Source organism: Theropithecus gelada, chromosome 7b (genome assembly GCF_003255815.1).
Source record: "Theropithecus gelada isolate Dixy chromosome 7b, Tgel_1.0, whole genome shotgun sequence".
Taxonomy (NCBI): Eukaryota; Metazoa; Chordata; class Mammalia; order Primates; family Cercopithecidae; genus Theropithecus; species Theropithecus gelada.
The window spans coordinates 33,798,828-33,825,883 of NC_037675.1; the positions used below are offsets into that span (position 1 = coordinate 33,798,828).

General features: G+C 37.1%; 1 protein-coding gene across 1 annotated transcript in view; it reads left to right on the plus strand.

Moving 5' to 3' along the window:
* AKAP6 (A-kinase anchoring protein 6) overlaps positions 1-27,056 on the plus strand; it is a 516,267-nt gene that overhangs the window by 451,876 nt on the left and 37,335 nt on the right. The window contains exon 13 of the mRNA XM_025392877.1: positions 2,669-2,884. Coding sequence (XP_025248662.1) covers positions 2,669-2,884 — 216 coding nt within the window. The remainder of the gene's footprint in view (positions 1-2,668; positions 2,885-27,056) is intronic.

A 27,056-nucleotide genomic window follows, 5' to 3' on the forward strand; every position in this document is an offset into this window, starting at 1 on the left:
TGCATGTTTATGGAAATAATATAAACTACTGATTCTAAGAAACATTGCCAGCAAATCTACTGACTTTATTTATTAAGAATTTGTGATTATAAATGCATATGTATATTTTAATGGCTGTCATGGAAGCCCATTTATGTAGAAGAATGTTATTTTATTAATTATATCTTCTAGGTAAAAAAAAGTACTGAAAAATATGCTGGCCATGTAAAATTTCCAATTTTCCCCTCCTTTTTAAAAGTAGCATTATTTCCCAAGTGCACATGTAGGATAAATTTTTAATTCAGAATGTAGACTAAGCCCTTTGTTCATTTAAAGTAAAAAAACAAAAAAAAAAAACAAAAAAAAACCCTGCAGAATTGTGAATATCCAAAAGTCAGATATTGAATATCAACAGTAACTGCCTTCTCAGTTTTTAAACCACTGTATTCATCTTGATTGATTCAAATTAAGATAGGAGTGGGGATCACCTAGATACTTAAATACTGGATACATTCTAGATACTTACAAAAAAATTTATGGCCAGTGATCTTTATGAAAAATTTCTCCCAGCAACCTCACGTGTCCTGTTTCAGAACTTTGAAAATGCCTATAAGGTGAATGAAGTCTATTTGTGGTGCTTTGCAAATGTTACCTGATGTGGCCTGTGCTAACTCTGCACATATCTTTAGTGCCATCCATTGTAAATTTTCATTCGGCTAAGAACTTTGGGACTTTTTGTTGGCTTAAGAAATACAGTTATTACGCTAGTTAACTTTATTTTAAAGAGAGTTTTGCAGAATTCAGTTCTGTGGCACAGAAACATCTCTTTCGATTTTTCTAGGCCTTGACTCTTAACAAGTTAACAAAACAGAAACAAAACCCCAAATCCTTAATATTAATATTTAGAGTACTCACTTGGGCCAGTTTCATTTAGCCATAATGTTATCTTGAAGTGTTTAATATTGGGCCCCAAATTGGCAGGTATTAGGTGGCCTTCATAGTATGACTTGCCCAAGAGTTGTTCTAGAGCAAGAGATAAATTGAAGGGTGTGTGTGGATGTGTGTGTGTGTGTTTGTGTGTGTGAGAGAGAAGAGACAGAGAGGGAGAGAGAGAAAGAGAACATGCATGTGGGGTTGAGGGGAGACATTTGATAGGGTTGTAGAAGAGATGGAAACAATGCCTGTTGTCTTAGTAGGCTTAAGTTTTATCTTTGAATGTCTTAGGCATTTCTCCTCATTCAGCACGGAGCCAATTAGTAGCAGCAGTAAAGAAATTTGTCAGACATAGTGGTTATATCAGGACTTATATAGGAAAATAGTAATGAACTCTAGGAAAATAAATAGGGATAAGTTCAAGAAACATAACTGAAACTGCTGCACTGGTATAAATTGAATAATAAAATTTCTAGTCATATTTTGCCATAAATAGAGGTTTGGGAATTTGTTATTCTCTTTATTTAAAATTCAGAAATATTAAAGGTACAGAGTTCTCTCATTACAGAAATAATAGAATTCCAGCCATTACTGAGTTAGGGTCATTTAAATGGCTATAGCATGCATTGTATCAATAAGTGGAACATCTGTATGAAATGTCCACCTGCTGTTCTAATACCCCCACTCCATGCACATTTCAGCGTACCACACTTAATCATTTTAAGATTTCTTCTAATGAAGCCTTATCTAGATTAACATTTTAAGCACAAATACTTTCAGGCATTAAAACTCTCACACTAAATGAAATTGCATTGTCTTGTTTACCCTTGTTGATTAATAAGCAATCTGTTAACTGTTAGAACAGTCCAATTGTGGCAGTAGAAGGAGATTAGTAATTCAGTGATGTTTGTGGATATAATCATCATTTCTCCTGAAGGCTCCGAATTAGAATATCACTTACATACTATCCGTAGGCAAAGAAAGGATATAATATTTTTAGACATGTGTACCCACTATTTTGCTTGAATCATTCAGTTTAGGGTCACTGCAGCAATACAAATGCTTCTGGGGGCAAAATGGTATTTTGATGCATGCATGTCCTTCTTAAATTGTGTGAATGTCTATTAAAAGAAACACGGCAACCAACAAATAGTGCAGTAATAATCCAGTATCTTAATTTTCGCTTTCAGAACATTATTGCTCTGTTAATCAAGCTTTGGAAGAGGAATATTTCTTATCTTTTTTTTTTCAGATAATAGATTTTATATATAAAAATTCTTTGCAATCTTATTTAACTTGTTCTCAGCCAGTAGAAAACTGAACTTTTTGCCTCCAAAGAATGTAGGAGTAAATTTGGAAAAATTCTGTTTCTTTTCAGAGGATTTTTGTATCTTTTGTGTTTCCTTTGACCTTATGTCAAAGCATTTCAATCTGTTTGGCATTCATCTGACCTAAGTGATTTATTTCATCAGACCGGAAATTGTTAATTACTCAGGTGTCAAGGGGGACCCTACATTTCAGAGGGATAAATCAGTGAAAAAGTGTGGAGGAATGGGGTGCAGCTAAATTCTTTAGCATATTGGGCTTCTGTAGAAGGCCTCCATTCTAAAAGAGACATCAGAGCTCTTCTTATTGTCCTATTGTTGGTAGCTGAGTGTATCACTACAATTTGAAATTATGATGGAAGAAGGTGTTTCATGTTTTAGGGAACTTTGCCGTATAAACACTTATAGATTGGTTGCTCTCTATGTTGCAGTCCCTCTGTCGTGAAATCAAGCAACGACGTCGAGGAGTTGCCTCCATTCTGCGACTATGCCAGCATCTTTTGGATGACCGGGAGACTTGCAATCTGAATGCAGACCACCAGCCCATGCAGCTGATCATTGTAAATCTTGAAAGAAGGTGGGAAGCCATTGTCATGCAAGCCGTCCAGTGGCAAACACGTCTACAAAAGAAGATGGGAAAGGAATCTGTGAGTGATGTTTTTTTTTAAGCATCATGGTCTCTCATTTTCTCAGACAAAAAATAATTCTTTCAGGCTTGGAAACTGTGTTCATCTTTTAAACGGTTTTACTAACAAAGTGGTTTCGCCCTCTTACAAGTGGTTTTAAGTAACTAAAGCTAGTAGTTTTACTACTAACTAACTGTCCACTAAATGAAACTCCATTTGTTGTAACACTGACATTTATTTGCCTTGCTAAAATGCTTTTAGTGTATCTCATTGTCTTTTTGAAAAAAATCACATGGAGGTTTTGCTTAACCTTACCAACCTAAGCCATTAATTCTTTCAATCATTCCTTCACTAACAATATTCATTAATCATGCAATAACCCATGAATATTTTGCTAGAAAGTAGCTTAGTACTGTCAGAGCATATGGAGCAATGTGTACGCTCTGCAGATAATACAATGAAATAAAGTATATTGTTTACCTTTCCCTGACATGACATAACATCATCTATTTGTACACTAATCTCCTAGTGTTCCTGCTTAGAGCTTCTTCTGATAGTTTCATTGCTGAGAATTGGCAAGTTTCCTCTTAGAGTTTTAATGCAGTGCTCAAAGTGGTGAGTAGAGATTCCTTTTAAGGATTTTCCAAATTGAGTACGGGTTTAAGCTGTTGCTAGATGAAGGAAATAGATATAACTAGAAGTTGTATCATTGTAATATACAATGCATATTTGTCCAGAGAGCCTTCATATCCTTTAAGAAAGGATTTATCGATAAAAAGATTGCATACTCCAAATGACCTTGAGGTCAGTGTCTATTAGTTGAAGGCCCAACTCCCATGTTTGACTTATATAAATGGAATACATACATACATAGAATGGGAAGTTTTCCTTATATGTTTATATTTTTCAGTTCTGTAACTTTGGAATGTTCAGGATCCAAAATTGAAAAATCAAATGTAAAAATCATGCTGCTGAAAAATTCTTTCCTCCTATGAATTCTGATTTTAATGAAGCCTTAATATCTGCTCTCTGATGTGTTTGGCACTTGGGACTGGGAACAGAAGGGACAATGAATCAGCAAGCCATCTAATTCTTTTTGTATCTGTAGATATATTGAGTCTAGGGGGTGATTTTATCCTCAATAGTTCTGTTTAATTGTTTTAAGCTGAACTGTTAAATTTCTTAAGACTTCTAAGTTATTACTAGTAATCAGAGTCAACATAATTAGATGTCTTTTCTTGAAATGACCTGTTTATTGTAAAGCTATTTAGCTGGCATGTTTTTTGTTTGTTTTGAGAGTGTTTGGAGGGGCAGATGAGATTATTGTTATTACTTTCTATACTTTTAAACCTGTAATAGTGGTAGTGGCCATAAGATATATGCAAAAATCAACTGCAGCAGGAGAAGTTGTGAAATTTTGGAAGCATTCAGGAGTCATGCTTTGGAGGAGTCAAAGTTGCGTTTCTTTGAGGATTTATTTGAAATCGTATGATCAGGGATTCTAGAGCAGTTCTCTGCAGACTACATGTAGACATTTTATCCTATTTTTTTTTTTTTTTTTTTTTTTTAAGGATGGGATCTTGCTCTGTTTCCCAGACTGGGGTACACTGGCCTGATCATAGCTCACTGCAGCCTCAAACTCCTGGGCTCAAGTATCCCCCCACCTCAGCCTCTCAAGTAGCTAGGACTACAGGCATGTGCCACCATACCTGCCTAATTTTTATTTTACTTTTTGTAGAGACATGGTCTCACTATGTTGCCCAGGCTGGTCTCAAATTCTTGGCGATCCTCCCACCTTGGCCTCCCAATGTGCTGGGATTGCAGGTGTAAGTCACTGCACTCAGCCTTTTATCCTACTTCTATGGTAAAGGCTAGCTTTAGCTTTGAGGAAACCCTGGCTGCTTCTTAAAGGTTCAAACTACTACATACAGGCAGATTCAAATTGCAAACAGAGAAAGGTGTTTCCTTTTGTTTACGTTGACTGCTGAATGTGTAGACTGGAAAAATGAAGTAGCAAATAAGGTCCTTTCTGCTGGAAAAAAGTTGAAAATCACTGTTGGAAAAGGAATGAAGAGAGTGAACTAATGCCAGCAAATACTGTAAGCACAGGGTACATCATTCAGTGGGAGATATTTCTCTGCTTCTTTTCTCTGTTGGTTGAGTGAAGAGTCCAAGTTGCTTTGAAGTTGCCAATGTGGGAGGCTGCCTTTGCAGATAATCAGAAACCTCTAAGTTGGCTCTTCAGTTATCATATGTCCCCATTCCCATTTCATCCTTGCTTGTGCATTGGGACTTTCACTTCTTGATATGGTTTGTCTGTGTCTCCAACCAAATCTCATCTTGAATTGTAGCTCCCATAATTCCCAGATGTTATGGGAGGGACCCAGTGGGAGATAATTGAATCATGGAGGTGGTTTCCCCCATACTGTTCTTGTGATAGTGAATAAGTCTCATGAAATCTGATAGTTCTATAAGGGGAAACCCCTTTCACTTGGTTGTCATTCTCTCTTGTCTGCTGCCATGTAAGATGTGCCTTTTGCCTTCCACCATGATTGTGAGGCCTCCCCAGCCACATGGAACTGTGAGTTCATTAAACCTCTTTTTCTCTATAAATTACTCAGTCTTGGATATGTCTTTATCAGCAGTGTGAAAACAGACTAATACACTGCTGTATTCCCCCAGGGCCTGGGAAATACTTGGACATAGTAGGTCTACAAATAAGTATTTGCTGAATGAATGAGTACATGTGTTCATTTAATAAATTTTGTTTCATTCTGGCATTTGATTTGGAGTTACTGTATATTCTAAATTTTTACATTTTTTCACAAAGTAGCTGAGTGTTATGTTTCTATAAGAACACCAAGAAGATGATCTTTAATCTGTCTTGTTTAATAAGGCTTCCCCAGACTCCCAGACCTGTTTCCTAAACTCAAGGAGACTGTCAGTCTCTGAGTGGAGTCTAAGGAGGCTAAAGTGGCTAACATTGCTACAGGGCAGAATGCCAGAGAGGAAAGGACTACACAGACTAGGCACACCGGAGATATATAGAGGGATGTTCTCAAGTACTCAGCAGAAGGAACCACCTAAAAGGATTAGAGGGAACAGTCCCTGGAGCTTGCACAGAGCTAGAAATGGTTCCCTTTTCCCTCACTCGTAGTAGAAACCCTCATCATTCACAAGGCATGTGATAGGGTACCAAGAAAGGTTTTTGCCTTAGTAATGGGGCAAACTTAGACTAAGTGCTGCTGTGGTCTTACCCAAAAAAACTTAAAAGCAAGACCTGAAAGGACCAAACTGTTTCAAAGTAATTTTACTATACTCCTAGGACAAAGCTCAAGAATATTTATAGGAATACAAATATCCAGCATACAGCAAGATAAAATTTATAAAATTTCTAGTGTCTGACATCCAGTCTAAACCTACCAGGAATGGAAAGAAGCAGGAATAGTCAGCTGATGAGGAGAAGAATATTAATCAATATAAACTGATCCAGAAATGTCACAGAGTATAGAATTGGTAGACAAAAACATTAAAAGTTATTATACCCACATTCCATATGTTCAAGCTGCTGGAAAATATATTGATCATATTAAGTAGAGACAGTAAAAAAATCTCTACCTGAAATCACATTATAAAGAGGAAAGCTATCATTACTGAGATGAAAAATACACTGGATGAGATTAACAGCCAATTAGACATCACAGAAGAAATAATTTGTAAACCTGAAAACATAGCAATAAAAATTGTGCAAAATGAAGCAGAAAGAAAAAAAGACAAAACAAAATAAAAACAGAGCATCAGTGATTTCTGAGGTATCTTCAAGCAGCCTAATTGAAGATTAGAATTAGAATCCCATAATAAAAGGAAGGTGGAAGCTGGGTGCTGTTGCTCACATATGTAATTCCAGCACTTCGGTAGGCTGAAGTGGGAGGATTCCTTGAGGCCAGGAGTTCAATGACAACCTGGGCAACATAGCGAGACCACGTTTCTACAAAAAAATACACAAAGTAGGCAGGCATGAAGACACATGCTTGCAGTCCCAGCTACTTGGGAAGCTGAGGCAGGAGGATCACTTGAGCCTGAGAGGTTGTGGCTGCAGTGAGCTGTGTTTGTGCCAGTGCACTCTAGCCTGGATGACAGAGTCAGACCCTGTCTCAGAAAAATAAAAATAGAAAGATAGTGGAACAAAATAACCTAGAATTATATATACAGAGAAAATATCATTCAAAAAGGAAGATAAAATAGTTTTCATTCATTAAAACCTGAAAATATTCATTACCCATGGACCTGTACCACAAGAAATGTGAAAGAGAGTCCTTCAGCCAAATGGAAAATTCTATCAGATGGAAACCTGGAGAGGCACAAGGGAATGAAGAAGACTGAGAGTAACTGTGTGGGTTACTGTGAAATATTTTTTGTATTATTTAAATCTCTAAGTGGTAATAGGCTGCTTAAATCAAGTTAATAACAGCTTATTGTCTATTTATAACATATGTAGAAGTCAAATGTATGACAACAATATCACAATGGCCAGGAAGCAAGAAATGGAACTATGTGGTTTTTATTCTATGGGAGGTAGTATAATATCATTTAAAGTTTTTTTTTGAAAAGGGGATTAAAGAAAAAAATAGACATGTGATAAGATAAAATATATGAATTTGGGTTTTTGTTTGTTTGTATTTTTAGATATGGGGTCTTACTCTGTTGCTCAGGCTGCAGTGCAGTGGCACGATCATGGCTCACTGTAGCCTTGACCTCCTGGGCTCAAGCAGGTCTCCTGCCTGAGCCTCCAAGTAGCTGAGAATACAGGAGCATGCCAGTATACCCAGCTAATTTTTCTTTTTCTGTAGAGATGGGATCTCACTATGTTGCCCAGGCTGGTCTCAAACTCCTGGCCTCAAGCAGTCCTCCCACCTTGGCCTCCCAAAGTGCTGAGATTATAGGCATGAGTCATCATGCCTAGCTTATAACTCTTTAAAAACATAATAAAAAGCTATAATTAATAGGCCAACAGAGGAAATGAATAGAATCATTTAAAAAAAAATAAAAGAAAAAGGGAATAAAAAATAGATACAATAAATAGAAGAATAGCAAGATGGAAGACTTAAAACAACTGCATAAATAATCCTGTTAAATGGGAATGGACTAAAAGCCCCAATTAAAAGGCAACAATTATCAGATTGGGTTTATAAAGCTCTACTAAGTTACATGTTGCCTATGAGAAACCCAATTTAGGCCAGATGTGGTGACTCACACCTGTAATTTCAGCACTTTGGGAGGCTGAGGCAGCAGGATCACTTAACCCCAGGAGTTTGAGACCAGCCTGGGCAACATGGTGAAACCCCGTCGCTACAAAAAAATAAAAATAAAAAATTAGCCGGGCATGGTGGCAGTGCACCTGTGGTCTCAGCTACCCACTACTCAGGAGGCTGAGGTGGGAGGATCACTTGCTCCCAGGAGGTTGAGGCTACCATGAACAGTGTTTGTGCCCCTGTACCCCAGCCTGGGCAACAGAGTGAGACTCTGTCTCAGTCTGAGCGCCAAAAAAAAAAAAAAAAAAAAAGGAAACCCACTTTAAACATAAAGATATAATAAAGCAAAGAGATGGAAAAATATATATTAAGCTAACACAAACAGAGTTGGAGTGGCTGTGTTAATAGTAAACAATGTAGATTTCAGAGCAAAGAATATTACAAATTATAAAGAAGTGCATTCTTAATGATTAGATGCCAATTAATCAAGAGGACATAACATTACTAAATGTTTATGCTCTAAAACAGAGCTTTAAAATACATAAAGCAGAAATTGATACAACTGTGAGGAGACAAAAAAAAAACCCAGACCATTTTGGGCAGAGATTCTAATACTTTTTCTTAATAGCTGATAGAGCAGAAAAGTCAGTAAAGATGTAAAAGACTTGGAATGATGGAATTATACTATAAAGCAATTTAATTGGCACTTAAAACACTCTATCCAAGGCTTTTATCAAAAGGACAATGAATAACAATTGTTGGTGAGGTGAGGGTGTAGAAAAAAGGGAACCCTTGTCCACTGTTGGTAGGAATGTAGATTGGTGTAGCCTCTGTGGGAAACAGTTTGGAGGTTCCTAAGGAAAGTGAAAATAGAACTACTATATGACCCAGAAATCTGTCTTGTGGGTCTATACCCAAGAGAAATGAAATCGCTGCCTCATAAGGATGTCTTTACTCACATGCTCATTGCCTCATTATTTATCATAGCCAAGATACGGGAACAACTGAAGTGTCCATTAGATGAATGGAAAAATAAATTGAAAAAAATATATATATATATATATACATGCTTATACACATACATACACACAATGTAATATTTGGCCTTAAAAAAAAAAGGAGATCCTGCTATTGGTGAAAACATGGATGAAACTGGAGGACATTACACAAAGTGAAATAAACCAGACACAGAAAGAAAAACATTACATGATCTCACTTATATATGGAATCCAAAAAGAAAAAAATGAAAGAAACAGAGAATCTAAAGGTACCAGAAATCAGGTACAAGGGAAATGGGATGATGTAGGTCAAAAGGTATGTAGTTGGAGTTATGGTCTGATTAAAAAATCTAGAGATCTAATGTACAATCTGAGATGATGGATATGTAAATTGGCTTGAATATAGAAGTCACTTCACTACATATATGAAAACATCATGTTGTACACAATATATACATGTAAAAATCAGTCATGCCATCCAGCAGCAGCAGAATATACATTCAATTGCACACCTAACATCTACTAAAACTCTCTTCTGAGCCACAAAACAAGTCTTAAATTTAAAAGAATTCAGCTAGGTGCAGTGGCTCATGCCTGTAAGCCCAGCACTTTGGGAGGCTAAAGCAGGAGGATGGCTTGAGCCTGAGACTAGCCTGAGCAATATATCAAGACTCCATATCTATTATTTTTTAATTAAAATAAGTCATATCATACAAAGTATGTTATTTGACTATAATAGAATTAGCTTAGAAATAAGTAATAGCAATATATTTGGAAAATCCTCAAATACGTGGAAGCAGAATAACACACTTATATACAACTCATGGGCCAAAGAAGAAATGAAAAGGAAATTAGAAAGTATTTTTAACTGAATAGTAACAAAATATTAAAATCTGTGCGTTGCCACCAAAACAATGATCTTAGTTTTCACCTTATGAAACTGGAAAAAGAAGACCAAATTAAACCCAAAGTAAATAGGAGAAAGAAAAGAATAAAATTAGAGCAGAAATCAGTGAAATAGAAGACAGAAAAAGTAATAAAGAAAAAAATCAATGTAATGGAAAGCTGGGGTTATTTTTGAGAAGACTAATGAAATTGATAAACCTCTAGCCAGACTGATTGGGAGAAAAAAGAGAAGAAATAAATTATCAGTATCAGGAATAAGAGACAGACATCACTACAGCTTCTACTAATAGTAAAAGAAAACTATCAGCCAAGATCACGCCATTGCACTCCAGCCTGAGCAACAAGAGTGAAACTTAGTCTCAAAAAAACAAAAAACAAAAAAAAAAGGAGAGGTATGAAGATAATTTTATGAATAATCTTTTATCTACTAAATATATTGCGTCATTAGCTTAAAACCTCCCTAGAAAGAAAATTTTCAGACCTAATTGGTTTTATAGGTGAATTCTACCAAACATTTAAAGAATAAATAATATTAATTTTATGCAAAGTTGTCCAGAAATTGAAAAGGAAAGAATATTTTTCATTCTCATTCCTTGGGCAAGCATTACCCAGATGTCAAAAAGGCAATACAAGAAAACTGCTGGATGATATCCCTTATGAATGTCAATAAAAAGATTCTTAACAAAATTTTATCAAATCAAAAAGTATATAAAATAGAAACTACATCATGATATTGTGAGGTTTAGCCTAGAAATACAGAGTAGTTTAATACTTGAAAAAAATCGATGTAATTCATCATATTTGCACACTAAGAGAGGAAAACCATTTGATTATCTCAATGCCGAAAAAGCATTTGCCAAAATCCAGTATCCCTCTCGATAAAAACTCTCAGAAACCTAAGGAAACAATGTCCAGGTGTGGTGGCTCAAGCCTGTAATCCCAACACTTTGGGAGGCCGAGGTGGGTGGATCACTTGAGGCCAGGAGTTTGAGACCAGCCTGGCCAACATGACGAAACCCCATCTCTACTAAAAATAGAAAAACTTAGCTGAGCATGGTGGTGCGCACCTGTAATCCCAGCTACTCGGGAGACTGAGGCAGGAGAATTGCTTCAACCTGGGAGGTGGAGGTTGCAGTGAGCCGAGATCATGCCACTGTGTTCCAGCCTGGGTGACAGAGAGCAACTCTGTATCAATAAAAGGAAGGAAAGGAAGGAAGGAAGGGAGGGAGGGAGAGAGGAAGGGAAAGAAAAAGAAAGGAAGAAAAGACCTAAGGAAAAACTTAATAAAGGGGATCCACAGCTAATCGACAGTTAACATCATACTCAATAGTAAAAAATAGAATACTTCTCCTCTAAGATCAGGAATAAGGCAAAGATGTACAATTTCACTGTTTCTATTCAAAATTGTATTGGAAGTTTTAGTCCGATCAATAAAGCAAGAAAAAGAATTTAAGACATACCATTTGGCAATTAAGAAGCAAAATTATTTTTACTCAGAGATTCCATCACCATCTATGTAGAAACTGCTACAGAACTACAAAAAGATACTAAAACGAATAAGGGAACTTAACAAGGTTATAGGATATAAAATCAATATATAAATGTCAATTATATTCTAGATACTATTGATAAATAATCATAAATTGAAATTTTTTAACATTCAATTTATAATATTAATAGTACATGAAATGCTTAGGGATGTATCTAGCGATAGATACGGAAGAACTGTATGCACACAGCTACAAAATACTGCTGAGAGAAATTATTAACAAATAATAACTAAATCAATAATAGACTATACTGAATTCATGGATCAGAGGACACAATATTAAGATATCAAATCTCCCGAAATTTATCTATAGAATTAATGTAATCCCAATGAAAATCTCAGTGGTTTTTTTTTTTTTTTTGGTAAAAATTTGTAAGCTGATTCTAAAATTCATTCGGAAATGCAAAGGACATAGAATACCCAAAGCAACTTTGAGAAAGATGAGTTAAATTGGAGGATTTATACCTCCTGATATCAAGAGTTATAATAAAGCTACAGTAGTCAAGAAAGTACGGCATTGCTGTCAAGGTCAACAAATACATCAATGGAACAGAATAAATATTTCAGAAATAGAGCTACACATAAATGGTCAATTGATTTTTAACAAAAGTACAAAGGCAATTCAATGGAGAAAGGATAATCTTTCAACAAATGATCCTGGAACAATTGAATTTCCATATGCACAGACATAGATTGATCTATATAATGTACCATATAAAAATTAGCCAAAATAAGTAATTGACCCAAATGTAAAATGTAGAAAATTTTAGAAAAAAAAAAATCATAGCGTGAAATCTTTGTGATCACTGGAGCAATTACAAAGGGTAATGAGAAATCTTTTGAAAGTGATAGAAATATTCATGATCTTGTTTGTAGTGATCATTTTGTATGTGTATTCTTATATCAAAACATAAAATTGTACACTGTAATATGTATAATTTATTTAAATTATACCTCAATAAAACTGTTAAAAAAAAAACACACATATTCAGAATTTTAGTTACAAAGGAGTTGGTAGATTACCCTGAAGCCTGGCAGTGAGTATCACTGTCTTGGAATAAGTAAATGAAAATGGGCATTTCTTTTCTGAAGAACCAAACAATACTAATAACAGCTAACATATTGCACTTGGTATATATCAGGCAATGTTAAGTCCTTTAAGGTTCTTAATAACCATATAATTTACGTGCCATTATCCTCTATTTTACAGAAGAAAAAAAATTAAGGCAAAGAAAATTTCAGCAGCTTTTCCCGAGTTACCACCTGGTTTGTAACTCATTTGAGATTTGAACCTGGGAGTTCTGCTTCAGAGTCAGTGTCCTGAATCAACATCCTAAACTGCCTCTCTAGGACAAAGCCTTCTTTAATGATAAGAATGGTACATATGCAGTCACTTTTAAATCAAGTAAATGAACAAGACTTTTATAAATACAAATTAAGTGACTTAGATTTGGAAATTAGGTGATTCTATTTTCAATATATTTTGGGAAGTTATGGATCAAATTTTCTTATCACATGTGACATATGGAGAAGTTTTAATTGTCAAAAATTATATCTAAATGGACTATGAAAAGCAATAATTTCTTATGAGAACTTTAAGAAAAAGGAGTAAGCAAGCACTTTCCCTTTTAAAGTGCTAGAGAAAATAGAGAAGAGGATTTTGGGCTGCTGTGTGAATTGGCTGACCACTGATAGTTCACTGACACTTATTTAAGCATTTCCTCGAAGTACATGGGACTTTCTTATTAAATTCACACATGCCTTACAGAAACTCATGACATTTATGGAATTTGTAGTAAGAAGGACAGTTTTCCAGCAGTGATTTGTATATACCACAAATCAAATTTCTCTTCTCAAATGCCATCTTAACAAACTTCTCTACTGAACAGGTTCAGTCTAGTATACACAATTTCCTCAGGGGAATCTGCATAATTGCTATCACAAGAGGGTGTTAGACGTTGTGAGGAGACATGTTTCTCAGTTTTTAATTTTTTTCCATATTAGTTTTATTTGTCTAATTTACTGCTGAAGATCCCTCTAAAAAGCCATGTGGCATATCTTAAGTGTCACTCACCAAGAGAGTCGGGCTGTTGTATTACTTGCTAACAGCATTGAACATGTACTGTTTCTCAGTTGCTGTGTTACCACTTTTAATACATTGTGTTATTTAATCTTCATAACAACTGAAGATGAAGAAACTAAATTTTTGGTAGATTAAATAAATTATACAAAGTTATATAGCCAGCAGGTAGAGAAAGATGTGGATGCAGGCATATCAGACTCCAAGATGTAAAGTTCTTTTAGCTCTTAAAGGGTTTATTGATAACGATTTCTTGCCTTTCTTCCCACTAAGACTACTTTGGTTGTTTAGCATGTCTGTGTTAATGATTTATATTGTTATTCTTTTTATTGGATACTGCCTGAAATTCCTTTTTGAATTGAATACAAGAAGAATCATATAAATGATTGATAGCACAGTAATTTTCGTTAATATACTATTTTCATTAGTCAGTTCTAAGGACTTTTGCATGACATATTAAAGATCTGCAGACTCAAGTTAGACTGGATTGAATTAGAGAACACCATTTGGAAATAAATCCAATGCTTCCCTCCATACTTGTTCGTTGGCTCTTTTTTCTCTATTACACGTCCTTCCAATGAAAATTGGCTCTTACATAAAGAGTTGGATTCATCAGAAGAAATACATGAATAGAGTTAACTATTGGTATTATTTGGAAAAATTTCAAACCCAAGAATGAGAAATAACTAAATAAAGAAAGTAAATCTTGAGAGGGAAAACATTTCTTTTAAATAATTGAAGTTAAAAATTAAATTTTGAATTGAGAAAGTTTAAATAATTAAATGATAAGTTACAGTTTAGATCTTTTTTATTTTTTATTATTTTTTGTTGTTGTTGTTGAGACAGAGTCTTGCTCTGTCGCCCAGGCTGGAGTGCAGTGGCACAATCTCGCCTCACTGCAAGCTCCGCCTCCCAGGTTCACGCCATTCTCCTTCCTCAGCCTCTCGAGTAGATGGGACTACAGGGGCCCGCCAACACGCCCGGCTAATGTTTTGTATTTGTTAGTAGAGACGGAGTTTCACCATGTTAGCCAGGATGGTCTCAATCTCCTGACCTCGTGATCCGCCTGCCTCGGCCTCCCAGAGTGATGGGATTACAGTTGGGAGCCACAGCGCCCAGCCTACAGTTTAGATTTTTAATATGTATTTTTATGAATGAAATACTTTGGATAATGGCATCATATATGATCATTCAATGTTTTTTACTTTTAAAATATTATCAAAAGTAATAGAATGAGTCCTATGTAAAACTCTCTTGAGTTTCCTGTTGGCAATTTTCTTGAATCCAAAGACAAAATTGAAGGGAAAAATGATCTGACAGTTAATATATGTGTGAATCTTAGTTGGACAAGTACTTGCAAAGTGTTGTAAATATAAGGCTCTTTGAGTGTTGGTTGAAAATAGTATGGGATTTTGCCATAAATATCCTTGCTCTGCCAGTCTTTGAAAGATCTTTGTCCAGGACAACTTCTTTCTCTCACAACTTTCCCAGTTCAGATTCTTACATCATCTGCACCATATAAATGAATGCTATACTTATTTGGAGACAGTCAAACCAACCAAGACATAAACTAATAAGTAAAAGGACACAAATTTCTCTTTAGTTTTCAGAAATATGAGAATGTGATTTAAAAAAATAACTGGTGAAGACACAGGTATCATTCTCAGAAAATGAAAATGTTTTGACAAAGTGTTGTATTACATTTATTGATGATGTCCCCAAGTAATGTCCAATTCAATCCTCGATTTTTTAAGAAAATGTTCTGGGGTCATTTCTAACAACTGAGGACGCCACTGCCCTTGGGTGGGTGCATCTGGGGAGACAGTAACAATGCATGAAACAACCCTGTATGCAGACAGATTTTTCCACAAATGCCAGCAGCGTCCCCATTGGAAAACACTTTGCTCTGTAACCATTTTGGTGCACTCTTACTTTCATGTTCATGCTGAGGACAGATCTCTGATAATATACATCTGTAAAGTACTCAATACAGCTCTACTTAGCCCTCTGAGGGACCCAAACCTTTATCTTAAGAGCAAGAAAAATTTACCTTTCCTATCTGTTTCCTTACCTCTCTAACTCTCATATAAGGCTTCTGAATGGTCCTCACTGTTTTCTGATTTCAGACAAGTAGTTATCAGTAGCAAGTAAATTATTCTTGCTTTTCAAGTAAATGTTTTAAACAGAAATAATTTGGATTCCTTTGAAATATTTTTATTTCAATGAGTGTGTTTTTGAATCCTTTGTGAATTTAGGGTTTTAAGTTTTTATTCTTTGTACAAATGTATTTTTTTCTTTTGCCCTGGCACTCCAGAACTCCAGCATTGAAAACAGAACGTTGTGTCCAGAGAAACCTTACACATTTATTGGCCCCAAAAGTACATAACACATCTAGCCACATAATTGAAAATAATAAGGCCACAATAAATGGGATGGCCCCAGGGTAAAACACCCAAAGGATTCAATTGGTGTCACTTCGCATCAATGTCCATGCATCATGGTAATTGAGGTAACATAACCAATTACCACATTTTAATTAGAGTTCTAAGAACTCGAGGAAATTTGCAATGATCAGACAGCTCACTTTACAAAAGAAAAGAAAGAAACAATGAAAGGAAGGGGAGGAACCCCACACTTTTTCTGCCTCTCAATCTTATTATTTGGTGATGCATATATTAAGATAAATAGCATTCTTATCCTAATCTGACTAATGATTTCAGAAATTTATGACCAAAGAAATTCTCTAGATTGTGACCTTGGCTTATAATTTCATTTCCCATCTAGGTGTACCTCAACATTGTAAGTTGGGGATTCATTCTAAGTTTTTAAGTCAGTGTCTGAACACAGTGGCACATTATTAAATACTTATTTATCTGGGTTTGGTTGCTGAACAAAAATAGATCTAGATTTCACCCCCCAAAAAATTAAAAGCAAACAGAATTACTACATTTAGAAAATAATTTTGACTTGTGGCAATTATTTTTATAAGGCTAGAGTTTAAGTGAAAAACCTCCTGTAAAATTTTAGTGCTGCTACATAATCAAGTAATTATGTAATTACTTGTACTTAATTACTTACAAGAGAGATCACTGTTAAAAAAAAAAGTCTTTATACATGTCAAAAACAGCTCTCTTCTTTAGAGTATTTCTAGATAAGCTTCAAATACCAAAAAGCTCTTTTAAAGTAATCTCCAATAAATTTATTTTTCTTTCATAAATCCCTTACCATTTTTTTCAAATATATGAAAGTATATTACATAGAGATCTACATGCCCTCCCTCCTGTTTCCACTTATTACAGCCAAAAACAAACCCGTCATTCCAAATCCTTGGGAGGCTGAAACAGGAGGACTGCTTGAGCCTACGAGTTCAAGGATGCAATGAGCTGTGATTATACCACTTCATTCTAGCCTGGGCAACAGAGTGAGACTCCATCTCAAAAAAGAAGGTGGGAAGGAAGAAATAATTTTTGAATTACACATGAAGGGCTTGATATTAAATATAAGAATATAAGACATGTATCCTTAATGTGACAGTTTCCAGTAGACAGAGTAGATTTTCAAGAAAGCTGGGAATTTTCTTGAGTATTAGAATATGGTGATTAAGAGCTGGGGCCAGACTCTCTCTCACTTAGTAGCTGTGTGATCATGGCAAATTATTTAACTTCTGTGTGCCTCAGTTTCTTCATCTGTAAGATAGAGATAACAATGATAAACTATAAAAACCCTAGAAGGGAAAGTCAAGATGGCCAATTAGAAGCATTTGTGGTCTGTGGCCTGTGAAACTCACGGAAAGGAATGAAAAGGGGCAAGGGAATTCAGCACCTTCAACTTATATATCCAGGATCTCACATTGGAACTAACTAAGCAAACAACTCAACCCATGCAGAATGAAGAAAAGCAGGGGGTGAGGGCAACAGCCCACCTGGGAGTGGCACAGAGCCAAAGGAACCCCCACCCTCAGCCAAGGGAAGCAGTGAGTGAGTGTGCAACCCCACCCAGGAAACCATGCTTCTCCCATGAATCTTTGCAACTGGCAAATCAGGAGATCCCCTTGTGAGCCCACACTACCAGGTCTTTGGGTCCAAGACACAGAGCTGTGTGGAGTCTCAGCAGAGCGGCCACTCAGGCACAAATAGAGACCCGGGAGTTTTACAATTCTGGCCCTGGCATCCCTGGCAAGGCAGGAAATCCATCCGTACATATCCCTAGGAAGGATGCTGAATTCAGGGAGCCAAGCAGTGTCATTCTGCGGACCCCACTTCCACAGCACCTCACAAGTTAAGACCTACTAGCTTGGAATTTCAGTCAGCCAACAACAATGGGCTGGAGTCTGACTGAGACAGGACCAAGTTCCTGTGGGGAGGGGCAGCCACCATCTATGTGGTTCAGTAGACTCAGCCATTCCAGCCTGCCACCTTTGGAGAAAACAAACCATATGAACAAGGAAGGGTCCTCTACAGTGCAGCACAGCTGCCTTGTCAGATCATGGCCAGACTGCTTCTTTAAGCAGAACCTCAATCCGTTCCTCCTCACTGGGGGAGATCTCCCTGTAGAGGCTTTGGCCACTCCAGCAAGGGTTCTACAGACAGAGCTCTGATCTCTCCCTGGGATGGAGCTCCTGTGCATAGGGGCAGCCGCCATCTCTGCAGTTCAGTTGACTCAGCCATTCCAGCCTGCCAGCTTTGGAGAATACAAACTGTCTGGACGAGGAAGGGTCTCTCCGAATGCAACACACCTGCTCTACCAAACAGCAGCCAGATTGCTTCTTTAAGTAGATCCCTGATCCCATTCCTCCTGACTGGGTGAGACCCCAACAGGGATCTCCAGCCACCTTCTACAGGTGTGTTTGGGCCGGCAACAGGTCAGGACCCTACTGGAACGGAGCTTCCAGAGGAAGGAGCTGGCTGTCATCTTTGCTGTTTCACAGCCTTCACTGGTGATACCTCCAGGTACAGGAAAAGACGAGCCAACTAGGGCCTGGAGTAGACCCCCAGCAAACCACAGCAGCCCTGTGCTAGAGTGGCCTGACCATTAAAAGAAAAACAAACAGAAAACAACAATATCAACAATAAGACCCCACAAAAACCCCATTCAAAGGTTAGTATCCTCAAAGATCGAAGGTAGATAAACCCACAAAATGAGAATTGATGCAAAAATACTGAAAACTCAAAAAGCCAGAGTGCCTCTTCTCCATATGACTGCAGCACCTCTCCAGCAAGGGCACAGAACTGGGCTGAGGCTGAGATGGTTGAATTGACAGAAGTAGGCTTCAGGAGGTGGGTAATAATGAACTGAGCTACAGAAGCATGTTGTAACCCAATGCAAAGAAGCTAAGAATCGTGACAAAACAGTATAGGAGCTGAAAGCCTGAAAAACCAGTTTAGAGAGGAACATAACTGACCTAATGGAGCTGAAAAACACAACATGATAACTTCACAATGCAATCACAAGTATCAATAGCAGAATAGACCAAGTGGAGGAAAGAATCTCAGAGCTTGAAGACTATCTTTCTGAAATAATACAGGCAGACAAGAATAGAGAGAAAAGAAATGAGCAAAACCTCGGAGAAATATGAGATTATGTAAAGAGACTGAATCTACAACTGATTGGGGTACCTGAAAGAGAAAGGGAGAATGGAACCAAGTTGGAGAACATGCTACAGGCTATCATCCAGCAGAACTTCCCCAACCTAGCAAGGCAGGTCAACATTCAAATTCAGGAAATGCAGAGAACCCCAGTGAGATATTCCATGAGAAGATCAACCCCAAAACACATAATCATCAGATTCTCCAAGATCAAAATGAGGGAAAAAATGTTAAGGGCAGCCAGAGAGAAAAGCCAGGTCACTTACAAAGGAAACCCATCAGACTAACAGTAGACCTCTCAGCAGAAACCCTACAAGTCAAAAGAGATTGGGGGCTAATATTCAACATTCTTAAAGGAAATAATTTTCTTTTCTTAATTAATTTATTTATTATACTTTAAGTTCTGGGATACACGTGCAGAACATGCAGGTTTATTACGTAGGTACACATGTGCCGTGGTGGTTTGCTGCACCCATCAACCTGTCATCTAGGTTTTAAGCCCCTCATACATTAGGTATTTGTCCTAATGCTCTCCATCCCCTTGCCCCCGACTCCCTGACAGACCCTGTTGTGTGATGTTCCCCTCCCTGTGTCCATGTGTTCTCATTGTTCAACTTCCACTTGTGAGTGAGAACATGTGGTTTTTGGTTTCCTGTTCTTGTGTTAGTCTGCTGAGAATGATGGTTTCCACCTTCATCCATGTCCCTGCAAAGGACATGAACTCATTCTTTTTTATGGCTGCATAGTTCCATGGTGTACATGTGCCACATTTTCTTTATCCAGTCTATCATTGATGGGCATTTGAGTTGGTTCCAAGTCTTTGCCATTGTGAATAGTGCTGCAATAAACATTAAACATATGTGTGCTTGTGTCTTTATAGCAGCGTGATTTATAATCCTTTGGGTATACACCCAGTAATGGGATTGCTGGGTCAAATGGCATTTCTGGTTCTAGATCCTTGAAGAATCACCACACTGTCTTCCACAATGGTTGAACTAATTTACACTCCCACCAACAGTGTAAAAGCATTCCTATTTCTCCAGAGCCTCTCCAGCATCTATTGTTTCCTGACTTTTTAATGATCACCATTATAACAGGCATGAGATTGTATCTCACTGTGGTTTTGATTTGCATTTCTCTAATGACCAGTGATGATGAGCTTTTTTTCATATGTTTGTTGGCTGCATAAATGTCTTCTTTTGAGAAGTGTCTGTTCATATCTTTCATCCACTTTTTGTTGGGGTTGTTTGGTTTTTTCTTGTAAATTTGTTGAAGTTCCTTGTAGATTCTGGATATTAGCCCTATTAGTCAGATACATATATTGCAAAAATTTTCTGCCATTCTGTAGGTTGCCTGTTCACTCTGATGATAATTTCTTTTGCTGTGCAGAAGCTCTTTAGTTTAATTAGACCCCATTTGTCAATTTTGGCGTTTGTTGTAATTGCTTTTGGTGTTTTAGTTATGAAGTCTTTGCCCATGCCTATGTCCTGAATGATATTCCCTAGGTTTTCTTCTAGGATTTTTATGGTGCTTGGTTTTATGTTTAAATCTTTAGTCCATCTTGAATTAATTTTTGTATAAGATGTAAGGAATGGGTCCAATTTCAGTTTTCTGCACATGGCTAGCCAGATTTCACAGCACCATTTATTAAATAGGGGATCCTTTCCCCATTGCTTCTTTTTGTCAGATTTGTTCAAGATCAGATGGTTTTAGATGTGTGGTGTTATTTTGAGGTCTCTGTTCCATTCTATTTGTCTATATATCTGTTTTGGTACCAGTACCATGCTGTTTTGGTAACTTTAGCCTTGTAGTATAGTTTGAAGTCAGGTAGCATGATGCCTCTAGCTTTGTTCTTTTTGCTTAGGATTGTCTGAACTCTAAGGACTCTTTTTTGGTTCCATATGAAATTTAAAGTAGTTTTTTCTAGTTCTGTGAAGAAATTCAGTGGTATCTTCATGGGAATAGCATTGAATCTGTAAATTACTTTGGGTAGTATGGCCATTTTCGTGATACTGATTCTTCCTATCCATGAGCATGGAATGTTTTTCCATTTGTTTATGTCCTCTCTTATTTCCTTGAGCAGTGGTTTGTAATTCACCTTGAAGAGGTCCTTCACGTCCCTTATTAGTTATATTCCTAGGTATTTTATTTTCTTTGTAGCAATTGTGAATGAGAGTTCACTCATGATTTGACTCTCTTTGTCTATTATTGGTGTATAGGAATGCTTGTGATTTTTGCACACTGATTTTATATCCTGAGACTGCTGAAGTTGCTTATCAGCTTAAGCAGATTTTGGGCTGAGATGATGGGGTTTTCTAATTGTACAATCATGTCATCTGCAAACAGAGGTAATTTGACTTCCTCTCTTACTATTTGAATATCCTTTATTTCTTTCTCTTGCCTGATTGCCCTGGCCATAATTTCCAATATTTTGTTGAATAAGGAGTGGTGAGAGAAGGCATCCTTGTCTTGTGCTGGTTTGCAAATGGAATGCTTCTAACTTTTGCCCATTCAATATGATTTTGGCTATGGGTTTGTCATAAATAGTTATTATTTTGAGATATGTTTCATCAATACCTAGTTTATTGAGTATTTTTAGCATGAAGTAGTGTTGAATTTTATCGAAGGCCTTTTCTGCATCTATTGAGATAATCATGTGACTTAATAAAATAATTTTCAACCCAGAATTTAATATCTGGCCAAACTAAGCTTCATAAGCAAAGAAGAAATAAAATCTTTTCAGACGAGCAAATGCTGAGGGAATTCATCACCACCAGGCCTGCCTTACAAAAGATCTTGAAGGAAGTGCTAAATATGGAAAGGAAAAAATGTTACTAGCCATTACCAAAACATACTGAAGTACACAGACCAGTGACACTATGAAGCAACCACATAAACAAGTCCACAAAATAACCAGATAACATCATGATGAAAGGATCAAATTCACACATAACAAATACTAATCTTAAATGTAAATGGACTAAATGCCCCAATTAAAAGACAGAATGCAAGCTGGATAAGGAGTCAAGACCCGTCAGTATGCTGTCTTCAAGAGACCCATCTCACATGCAGAGACACACATAGGTTCAAAATAAAGGGATAGAGGAAAATTTACCAAGCAAATGGAAAACAGAAAAAAGCAGGGGTTACAATCCCAGTTTCTGACAAAACAGAGTTTAAACTGACAAAGATTTAAAAAGACAAAGAAGGGCATTATATAATGGTAAAGGGCCCAATTCAATTTTAAAAAGCTAACTGGCCATGCGCGGTGGCTCAAGCTTGTAATCCCAGCACTTTGGGAAGCCGAGATGGGTGGATCACGAGGTCAGGAGATTGAGACCATCCTGGCTAACACGTTGAAACCCCGTCTCTACTAAAAAAAAAAATACAAAAAACTAGCCAGGCGAGGTGGCGGGCGCCTGTAGTCCCAGCTACTCGGGAGACTGAGGCAGGAGAATGGCATAAGCCCATGAGGCAGAGCTTGCAGTGAGCTGAGATCCAGCCACTGCACTCCAGTCTGGGCGATAGAGCGAGACTCCATCTCAAAAAATTAATTAATTAATTAATTAATTTAAAAAAATAAAACTAACTATCCTAAATATATATGCACCCAATACAGAAGCACCAAACTCATATAGCAAATTCTGGGAGACCTACAAAGAGACTCAAACTCCCACACAATAATAGTGGGAGACTGTAACACCCCACTGACAGTGCTTGAGAGGTCATTGAGACAGAAAATTAGCAAAGATATTCAGGACCCGAACTCAGCTCTGGATCAAGCAGACCTGATAGGTACCTACAGAACTTTCCACCCCAAAACAACAGAATATACATTCTTTAAACCAACAAAGATTAAAAAAGACACAGAAGGGCATTATATAATGGTAAAGGGTTCAATTCAATAAATAAAGCTAACTATCCTGAATATATATGCACCCAATACCGAAGCACCCAAATTCATAAAGCAAGTTCTTGGAGATCTACAAAGAGACTCAAATTCCCACACAATAATAGTGGGAGACTGTAACACCCCACTGACAGTACTAGACAGATCATTGAGACAGAAAATTAGCAAAGATATTCGGGGCCTGAACTCAGCTCTGGATCAAGTGGACCTGATAGATGTCTACAGAACTCTCCACCCCAAAACAACAGCATATACATTCTTCTCATTGCTACATGACACTTACTTACTCTAAAATTGATCACATAATCAGAGGTAAAATACTCCTCAGCAAATGAAAAAAACTGAAATCATAACAGTCTATCAGACCACAGCACAGTCAAATTAAGAAATTCACTCAAAATCACACGACTACATGGAAGTTGAACAACATGCTCCTGAATGACTCTTGGGTAAATAATTAAGGCAGAAATCAAGAAGTTATTTGCTAGCCAGGTGCAGTGGCTCACACCTGTAATCCCGGCATTTTGGGAGGCCGAGGTGGAAGGATCACTTGAGGCCAGGAGTTCAGACTAGCCTGGCCAACATGGTGAAAACTCATCTCTACTAAAGATATAAAAATTAGCAATGCATGGTTGTGCCCATCTGTAATCCCAACTACTTGGGGGGCTGAGGCACGAGAATCTCCTGAACCCAAGAGGCAGAGGTTACTGTGAGCTGAGATTGCATCACTGCATTCCAGCCTGGGCAAAAGACTGAGACTGTATCTCAAACAAACAAACAAACAAATAGTTCTTCAAAACTAATGAGAACAAAGTGACAACTTACCAGAATCTCTGGGATGCTAAAGCAGTGTTAAGAGGGAGATTTCTAGCACTAAATGCCCACATCAAAAAGCTAGAAAGATCTCAGATTAACAACCTAGCATCTCAACTAAAAACTAGAGAACAAAGAACAAACAAACCCCAAAGCTAGCAGAAGACAAGAAGTAACAAAATTCAGAGCTGAAGTGAAGGAGATACAGACATGAAAACCTCTTCAAAAAATCAGTGAATCCAGGAGCTATTTTTTTGAAAAAATTAATAAAATAGACCACTAGCTAAACTAATAAAGAAGAAAAGAGAAAAGAATCAAATATACACAATCAGAAATGATAAAGGGCATATTATCACTGACCCCACAGAAATACAACCATTAGAAAATACTATAAACACCTCTATGCACATAAACTAGAAGTCTAGAAGAAATGGATAAATTCCTGGACACATGCACGCTCACAAGACTGAACCAGGAAGAAATTGAATCCTTGAATAGACCAATAATGAGTTCTGAAATTGAGGCAGTAATAAATAGCCCACTAACCAAAACAAGCCCAGGACCATTTGGATTCACAGCTGAATTCTACCAGAGGTACAAAGAAGAGATGGTACCATTTCTACTGAAGCTATTCCAAAAAACTGAAAAGGAGGGACTTCTCCCTAACTCATTATATGAGGCCAGCATCATCCTGACACCAAAACCTGGCAGAGATGCAACAAAAAAAGAAAACTTCAGGCTAATATCCTTGATGAATGTAGATGAAAAAATCCTCAATAAACTACTGGCAAACTGAATCCAACCAGCAGCACATCAAAAAGCTTATCCACCACAATCAAATCAGCTTTATCCCCAAGATATACAAGGCTGGTTCAACATATGCAAATCGATAAATGTGATTCATCACATAAACAGAACTAAAGACAAAAATTCACATGATTATCTCAATAGATACAGAAAAAGCCTTTGATAAAATCCAGCATCCCTTCATGTTAAAAACTGTCAATAAACTAGGTATTAAAGGAACATACCTTAAAATAGTAAGAGCCATTTATGACAAATCAATATCATGCTGAATGGGCAAAAGCTGGAAGCATTCTCATTGAAAACCGGCACAAGACAAGGATGCCCTGTGTCACCGCTCTTATTCAACATGGTACTGGAAGTTCTGCACAGCACAGTAGGCAAGAGAAAGAAATAAAGGGCATTCAAATAGGAAGAGAGGAAGTCAAATCATCTTTGTTTGCAGATGGCATGATTCTATCTAGAAAACCCCATTGTCTCAGCTCAAAAGCTCCATAAACTGATAAGTAACTTCAGCCAAGTCTCAGGATACAAAATCAATTTGCAAAAACTGTTAGCATTTCTATACACCTAAAACAGGTAAGCAGATAGACAAATCATAGATGAACTTCCAGTCACAATTGCTACAAAAAGAATAAAATATCTAGGAATATAGCTAACCAATAGAGGTGAAAGACCTCCTCAAGGAGATCTACAAACCACTGCTCAAATCAGAGAGGACACAATTGGAGAAACATTCCATGCTTATGGATAGGAAGAATCAGTATGATGAAAATGGCCATACTGCCCAAAGTAATTTATAGATTCAATGCTATTCTCATTAAACTACTATTTACATTCTTCACAGAATTAGAAAAAACTTTAAAAATTCATATGGAAACAAAAAAGGCACTGAATAACCAAGACAATCGTAAGCAAAGGGAACAAAGCTGGGGGCATCATGCTACCTGACTTCAAACTATATTACAAGGCTATGGTAACCAATACAGCATGCATGGTACTGGTACAAGAACAGACACATAGATCAATGGAACAGAATAGAGAACTCAGGATTGAGACCTCACACCTACAACTATCTGATCTTAGACAAATCTGACAAAAAGCAGGAATGGGGAAAGGATTCCTTATTTAATAAATGGTGCTGGGACAGCTGGCTAGCCATATGTAGAAAATTGAAACTGGACCCCTTTTTTACACCATCAACAAAAGTTAACTCAAGATGGATTAAGACTTAAATATAAAACCCAAAACAGTAAAATCCCTAGAAGAAAACCTAGGCAATACCATTCAGGACATAACCTTGGGTAATGATTTCATGACGAAAACAATGAAAGCAATTGCAACTACAGCAAAAATTCACACATGGGATCCAATTAAGTCAAGAGAGCTTCTGCATAGCACAAAAAACTATCATCAGAGTGAACAGACAACCTACAGAATGGGAGAAAGTTTTTGCCATCTATCCATCTGACAAAGGTCTAATAACCAGAGTCTACAAGGAACTTAAAGTTACAAGAAAAATCAAACAACCCCATTAAAAAGTGAGCAAAGAACTCTTCTTAAAAGAAGACATACATACGGTGAACTAACATGAAAAAAGCTCAATGTCACTGATCATTAGAGAAATGCAAATCAAAACCACAATGAGATACCATCTCACTGCAGTCAGAATGACTATTGTTAAAAATCAAAAAACAACAGATGCTGGTGAGTTGCAAAGAAAAAGGAACACTTTTACACTGTTGGTGGGAGTGTAAATTATCTCAAATATTGTGGAAGACAGTGTGGCAATTCCTCAAAGACCTAAAGGCAGAAATACCATTTTACACAGCAATCCCATTACTGGGTATATACCCAAAGGAATATATACAGATGCATGCATGCATATATTTATTGCAGCACTATTCACAGTAGCAAAGACATGGAATCAATCTAAATCCGTATCAGTGATAGACTAGATAAAGAATATGTGGTAGATATATACCATGGAATACTATGCAGCCATAAAAAGGAACGAGACCATGTCCTTTGCAGGGACATGGATGGAGTTGAAAGCTGTTATCCTCAGCAAACTAACACAGGAACAGAAAACCAAACATTACATGTTCTTACTTATAAGTGGGAACTGAAAGGCTGAATGATGAGAACACATGGACATATGTGAGTGAAACAACACACACTAGGGCCTTTCAGTGGGTGGTGAGAGGAGAGGGAGAGCATCAGGATGAATAGCTAATGATGCTGGGCTTAATACCTAGGTAATGGGATGATCTGTGCAGCAAACCACAATGGCACA